The sequence below is a fragment of the Puntigrus tetrazona genome, unplaced genomic scaffold (genome assembly GCF_018831695.1).
Source record: "Puntigrus tetrazona isolate hp1 unplaced genomic scaffold, ASM1883169v1 S000000151, whole genome shotgun sequence".
Lineage (NCBI taxonomy): Eukaryota > Metazoa > Chordata > Actinopteri > Cypriniformes > Cyprinidae > Puntigrus > Puntigrus tetrazona.
Window position 1 is genome coordinate 360,001 of NW_025047827.1, and position 7,500 is coordinate 367,500.

Here is a 7,500-nt window from a genome sequence, read left to right on the forward strand (position 1 = left end):
TTGCTTGCTCAACGACTCCCAAACGATTCTTTTAAATATATATTTTTTTCCAAACCCCTCCTTTGATTGGTCATTACATTTAAAGCAGTGGCCAAGTGGCCAAGAATGAGTATTGCATTTTCATTCAGACCAACAAGCAGGCAGGAAATATGCCTTTAAATACGTTTAAAGAGAATCATTTTAAAAATGACTCGTTTCTATGATTCAGAGTCGACTGTTTCTTTTGAAAAAATCACAATGGAGGCACTTTAACGGTAATAACGTTAGTTAGAATGATGCATTTGCGTTCTTTCAGTTTCGTCTCCCGCAATCTCAAGTTTTGTTTTGTCTGAAGAGTGAGATTACGATCGATTGCCGCCGTCACGGTCTCAGTGCAGTAACGCACTCATCAGAGCGCTCAGCATCACTGTCGTCATGGCGCCGAGGGGCGTGTCGGGGGCGGAGCTTCCCGGGTCAGTGGAGGTGAAGGGAGTGTCGGCCGGTTCAGTGCAGTGTTCCTGATTGGCCCCGACGCAGGCCGCGTAAGCCATGGCGTGTGCGATGTAGTTCTGCTCGTAAACGCCCTGGAAGAGATGAGCCATGGGCCCGCGAGCGAACAGGGCCACGTCCTCGCCTCCGTGGGTCTCAGAGTCCAGCGGGACGGCCGACTGCTGAACATAGTCCTTATCGGCTGAGGGCAGAGCGCAAACACAGTCACATTACTGTAGTACTGTACGGATGCCGTGACCCTGGACCACAGATATTTGAGATTTGGAAAATGTAGAATCTGAGGGTGCAAACAAATCTAAATATTGAGGAAATCACCTTTAAAGTAATCATATGCATGCAATCAAAAATTAAGTTTTGATATATTCATGGTAGGAACATGATCTTTACTTAATATCCTAATAATGGCATAAAAAAAACCAGATAATTTTGACCCATGCCATGTATTGTGTGTTTCTACGAATCTAGCTATTATTTTTTTTTTATTACATTTACATTTAGTCATTTAGCAGACGCTTTTATCCAAAGCGACGTACAAATTATTATTATTATTATTAATTATGACTGCTTCTGCGCTCCGGTCATATATTACTCTATTACAAGTCAAAATTGTAAAGGCAGATTGTTACTTAAGTACTTGCTTTTAAAAGCACTCAAGTACCAAAAGCATGTTTTATTATTGCCGCGCGTAACGCTTGCTGTACCGTATGCCTTGTGTGTTTTAAATGTAGCGAAGTTAAAGAAAAAAATGTTGCACCGATAATCAAAAAGTATGCTTAAATAAAAAGTTCACCCAAAAATGCCATTTATCACCCTGATATTTTGATGAAGGTTTCGGTCACCATTGACTTCCATAGTATTTTTTTTCCTACTATGGAAGTCGATGGTGACCGAAACCGTCTTTCTTCAAAACGCCGTCCTTCGTGTTCCCCACATCAAAGAAAGGCTTCTTTAGGCTCAGTTCTCACCGGTGTCGATGCTACGGATGTCTGGACGCTTGTTGTCGGTGATTTTGTGCCCCGGGCCGTTTCCGTACATCAGAGTTGTGTAGGGCAAGAAGTCCATGGCAAAGATCGGAGACTTTCCTGAGAAGCAACAAAGATGAGGACTATTATGACGGATGGGGGTGCAATGGCACGGGAAGAGGGACAAAAAATTAACTAAATGAAGTAAAGAAATTAAATATAACTGCAGCTGCATTTAAGAAAGCATTTTTGGCAAATAGAAACTATAGAAAAGGTATGATTTTCCACATTGATGAGTGTTATAGTGGCACCCAAAAGCTTTGCATGTTCGTTTAGGATCATGTGTTTCGATGAAAGTGTATTTGGATGTGCTCCATTTCTAAACGCCCCCGATATATGGTTCAACGTTTTAGTGATAATTATCGGCCCATAGAATCCAGAAAAACTGCATTTTTCTGTGAGCGGAAAACGTACGGTTTGCAAAAGTAGCCTTTTTGGATATTCTCAACGATTTAATAGAGCCATCAACTGGACGGACTGTTGCATAGCAACAGCCATTTCTACTTTTTTTTTAGTTTTTTTGTTATTATAGCGTCACCAAGCGGCCAAGTTCCGTTCTATTTAAAAGTCGCGGCCGTTTTATTAAAGTGGACCCGCCCCCTTTCTAACGCATTTATTCAAGGACTACTTAGTAGCATAATAACGATGAATAACGCATCCGGACAGATGTTTGAAACATTACAGAATATTTTAGAGCGGAAACGCACCCAGAATGCTGTTCCCTCTGAACGGGTAGCCGTTGAAGGTGAAGGCGTGGGAGTGGTCCGCCGTGACGACGGTCAGGGTCTCCTCCTCATTGGTCAGCTCCAGGCCGCGGGCGACGGCGTCGTCAAGGGCAACCGCCTCGTGCAGAGCCATGGATGCTCGGCTGCTGTGGTGTCCCTGATCGATACGACCGCCTGGGAAAGAAGACGACAGCGATGGATGGATGGACCGATCGGCGCTTAATTGGTCTGTTTGTTGGTTGATTGATTAGTCAAATGATCACCTTCGACCAGCAGAAAGAATCCTTTGGGATTTTTCTTTAGGATCCGGATGGCTTTTTCCGTGGTCTCTGAGATGGAGGGATCCATGCTGCGATCTCGCTCCGCTTCGAACCGGAGGTCACCCGGCTCAAAGAGGGCTGAAAGACAACATATAGCAGTTTTCGTTAAAAATTCAATTTGTAATCTTTAATCAGGACCTGGAAACTCAAAGCAGCATGAAACTGAAGCGGGGTTATTATTGTTAACTCAAACTAAAGCTAAAGGTAGGGTTATTTTAATTGAAATTAAGATCAAATAAATAAATAATACAATTATTTAAAAAAATTTATTGCAATGGTTATTTTAGTTGAAATAAAGATTAAATAAATTATATTAATAATTAAAATTATTAAAAAATTATTTGTTAAATTGTTAAAGAGTTAGGATAATTGTTATTGAAATAAAGATTAAATAAACTGAATAAAATAAATGGAGGAAAAAGTATGAAATACAACAACATTATTAAAAACTTGTTAATTGTTAGGATTATGATTATTTTCATTAAAATGAAGATTAAATAAAATTAATAAAAAATATATTTTTAATTCTAAATATAACATTTCTTAAAAATATATATAATAAAATTTATATATGTTTGAGTTAGGATTATTTTTTATTGAAATTAAGATTAAATTATAATTAATAATAAATAAATAATAATAATATATAAATAAATAATAAATGCGATAAATATTTAAAAATTATAATTTAAAAGAACTGTTAGATTAGAGTTAGGGCTATTTTAACTGAAATAAAGGTTAAATAAAGCATAAAGATAAATATAATGAATATGAAAAATATTTAAATAAAGCAAATAAAGATCAAATAAATACTAGACAAAAAAAAAGAAAAAAAAGAAACTGAATGGAAACCAAATGGAAATAAATAAATTGAACTAAAAGTAAAATAAGAATGTATTGACCTAAATATTAAAATAAAAAAATTGGAAAAAGGACAAGATTAAATTAAATTTTTAAATGTAAAAATAAAGGTTAATTCAAAATGTTAATAAAAACTGTACGTGAATCAGCTGCTCTGATTGAGATCCTTTGAGATCTTGTTTGTGTCTGAACGGATGTCTCTTACCCATCAGATAATCCGTCTTCTCAGGGTCCACGGTGTCAAAGTCCGTCTTATTCCACACATATCTGGCAACCTACACGTTTACGAGAACACCGTGTGTGAAGGGGAGGCTGAAATGTGTTTTCTGCATTCTTTAAACATCTCGAATGATTCGTCGGTGCATGCAAACACATGGATTCTTTCGTTTATTTCTCGCCAACCGAAAAGGGCCGTATTTGCTGTTAATGAACCAGATGCTCTTCTCTTCACCTTTCCCTCCTTCATGCTCAGCCACTCGTCGACGAGGTTTCTGCCGTCTTTTCTCTGTCCTTGCGCGCTCAGATCGGCGGGATACTCCGGATCGGGAAACCCTTTAGGCGTCATGTACTTCCGTCCTCCTCCGATGATCACCTGCACACGGAGTCATCTGCTCACTCTCGAGTAAACGAACCCTGTTCGCTCTCAGCACCAAGATCAGGGCGAGCTTGTGTCTCTGAATGGGTGCCGTCAGGACGAGAGCGCAACGCTTACCCTGAAGCCATACGGGGTCAGGACGAGTTCGTTTCTTCGCCCGGTCTGGAGAAATGCGCGTCTGCGTCTCGGTAATGGAAGTGAATGGGTGCCGTCGGAATGAGAACATCAGAATAATCCACAGTTAACATCTGGAGAAGACAAAAGATCAACTAGATCAGATTAGTTTGATCTTCCGTCTTCTCCGGACGTTAACTGACTGTTTTCATCAGACTCTCATTCCGACGGCACCCATTCACTTCCATTACCGAGACACTGACGCTGAGACGCATTTCTCCAGATCTGGCGAAGAAACGAACTCATCCTGTTCTCGTATGGCTTCAGGGTAAGCCTTTTTTTAAATTTTCGTTCCTTTAAAGCGCCTCTATCATGGATTTTCGAACACAATCTTTCACGCGTGGCGTGAGACACGTGAACGACAACATCCTGCAGAGTCTACAGGAAACGAGTCGTTTTTTAAAACGAACCCAGAGCGTTTGGTGACGACGTCAACGTGAAAAATGAGCTTGGTCTGAATGAAAATGTAAATTCATCTTTCACCACTGGGGGCGCTTTCGCACATTAGAGTTAGGGTTATTTTAGTTTCAATAAAGATTAAATAAAGCATAAAGATACATATAATGAATATGAAAAATATTTAAATAAGGATAAAATTAAATCTTTATTGAAATGAAGATTAAATTAAATTATAATTAATAATAAATAAATAATAATATATAAATGAATAATAAATGCAATAAATATAAAAAAATAATAATTTAAAAGAACTGTTAGATTAGAGTTAGGGTTATTTTAACTGAAAAAATTTAAAAATAAATAAAGCATAAAGATAAATATAATGAATATGAAAAATATTTAAATAAAGCAATAAAAATCAATGTAAAAATATGATAAAATTGTTGGGGTGGGATTATTTTTATTGAAATTAAGATTATAATTAATGATGAATAAATGATAATATATAAATAATAAATGCAATAAATATTATTATTAAAAAAAATGTTAAAAGAACTGTTAGATTAGAGTTGGGGTTATTTTAGTTTAAATAAAGATTAAAAGCATAAAGATAAATATAATGAACATGAAGAATATTTAAATAAAGCAAATAAAGATCAAATAAATACTAGACTAGACTTGTTACCAAATGGAAATAAATAAATTGAATTAAAAGTGAAATGAGAGTGTATTAACCTAAATATTAAAATGGAAAAAAATGGCAAAAGCACAAAATTACTATTTAAAATGTAAAAAATAAAGGTTAATTCAAAATGTTAATAAAAACTGTATACGAATCAGCTGCTCTGATTGAGAATTTCAGATCTTGTTTTTATCTTACCCATCAGATAATGAAAATGTAAATTCATTTTTCGCCACTGGAGGTCGCTTTCATCAGAGGAGGCGTCATTTTTCAAAATAAGAGTCCAGCGTTTCCTAACCCATGATAGAGGCACTTTAACAAAGCGGCTGTGCTGCCGAGGACACAAGCGTCTCTCTCACGTCTATGTCGGTGTTTCGGAGCAGCTGTGAGGAGATGTCTGTGCAGCCTCCGGAGACGGCGGAAGTCGGTAGATCGGCGTCGCTGTACCACTTCCGGCTGGAGCTGTGCGCGTACGACGCCGCGGGGGTCGCGTGCTGAACGCGTGTCGTGGTTACTATGCCAACAGACTTCCCTTCACACACACACACACACACACACACACACACACAAGATTACCTTTGTAAGACACTAAAGTAACGCATTACTTGATCATTTTAGAAGGAAACACTTTTTTTTCACGATTTGACTGACAGCTCCGGGGTTGCCATGTTGAGAGAAATCGCAATAAAGCGCGTCAAAAACGGTGTTTTTTCACGTGAGAACAAAATACAAACACATGCATGCTGGTAAAAAAACAGAAAACCACTAAGTGCACTGTTTAAATTAATCGCGATTTTGCTTTGGTTTTTCTGAGGCACAAACAAATGTCTAATTTTACTTAATTTAACCCTAAAATGTCATTCACTGTAACAGTCTTACTATAAAAATCCATTTATGAAGTACATTCACCCCCAAAAAACGCGCTACTTCAATAATAAATAAATAAATAAGAAGCTTAAGTTATTAAATATGCGATAAAGTAAAAAAGAGTTCAAATGAAGTAAAAGTAATTTAAAAAAATAATAAAAATGACTAAACCTAACTAAATTAAAGTAAAAATATAAAAGACCTAATATTTGGGAAACTAAATATGCTGTATGTTTACATAATGTGCAAATAATTTGCTATGTATTTATTTAATAATAATAATAATAATAATAATAATAATAATAATAATATGTGTTTTAGTCATCCAATATTTCTACAATAATACAGGTGTTGTTTTAAGACAACAACAATGTATTTAATATTTAACGTAACTCTTAATGGAAAAATAAGGATATTTGAGAAAAGGTTATTAAAAGGTCAAAACCATGAAGCAACTGTTCATGTATTTTTTTTATTTTTATTGATATTTTACTGAATTTTATGAACGTCTAAAAGGTCCTTGTTAATTAATTGTTTGCAGCAATGCCAACAAAAAGTCTACAATTAGTCTAAATTAATATAGAGCGTAATACATTAAAACGAAGTGATCTCTTTGTGCTAGTAATTATCTTGTGTGTATATTATTAGAGCATTTTGTAATTAAGCGTACATCGAGAAAACCAGGCAATTATGAATTAAATTTATTACCTTAGTCTTGAATTATTTAGTGCGAACACGAACGAAACAAGAAAGAAGATAAATGAATTAATTCAGCGCTAGATTTAATGGAAGATCGGCGAGCTTCGTTTTTCAGACGAAATAAAGGAGGGAGAGATTCATAAAATATGAGACGCACAAAAAAAAAACCTCTTTGATTTAAATATTCTCAAAGACTCTTGAAGTCTCCCTACGATTTTTAAATATATTTTAATAATTTAAGAAGGCATCTTTGATGTCGTTTGATGATCACGCAGGTCAACAAGTGAAATACTTACAATATTATATATTTCTATCCAGGCCTTTTCAGTTTTACTGTAAAACACAATTATTGTAACTTTGTGTTTTCCCCAGATTTAATGATTTATTGGCGTTTCATCAGCTCACAGACCACTATATAAAATATTTACAGTTTGATAACGTTTTTTACGCAGCACTTTTTATGACTTCAATAACAGAATGATAGAAGATCATCTAGAAAGAGGAGATAAAGTCAAGATAACACACTCAGATAAGATACTACATGAAGGAGGATAAAGGACAGACACACACACACACACACACACACACACACACACACACACACACACACACACACACACACACACACACACACACACACACACACACACAGACACACACACACACA

The 7,500-nt window shown here is 35.9% G+C and overlaps 1 protein-coding gene across 1 annotated transcript in view; it reads right to left on the reverse strand.

The window, feature by feature from the left end:
- Window positions 1-7,500, reverse strand: part of alp3 (alkaline phosphatase 3) — a 12,574-nt gene that overhangs the window by 1,076 nt on the left and 3,998 nt on the right. The window contains exons 5-11 of the mRNA XM_043230443.1: window positions 5,627-5,799; window positions 3,869-4,009; window positions 3,623-3,692; window positions 2,500-2,634; window positions 2,219-2,410; window positions 1,455-1,571; window positions 1-670 (exon numbers count right to left, since the gene is read on the reverse strand). The exon at window positions 1-670 is cut by the window's left edge and continues 1,076 nt beyond it. Coding sequence (XP_043086378.1) covers window positions 369-670; window positions 1,455-1,571; window positions 2,219-2,410; window positions 2,500-2,634; window positions 3,623-3,692; window positions 3,869-4,009; window positions 5,627-5,799 — 1,130 coding nt within the window. The 3' untranslated portion in view covers window positions 1-368. The remainder of the gene's footprint in view (window positions 671-1,454; window positions 1,572-2,218; window positions 2,411-2,499; window positions 2,635-3,622; window positions 3,693-3,868; window positions 4,010-5,626; window positions 5,800-7,500) is intronic.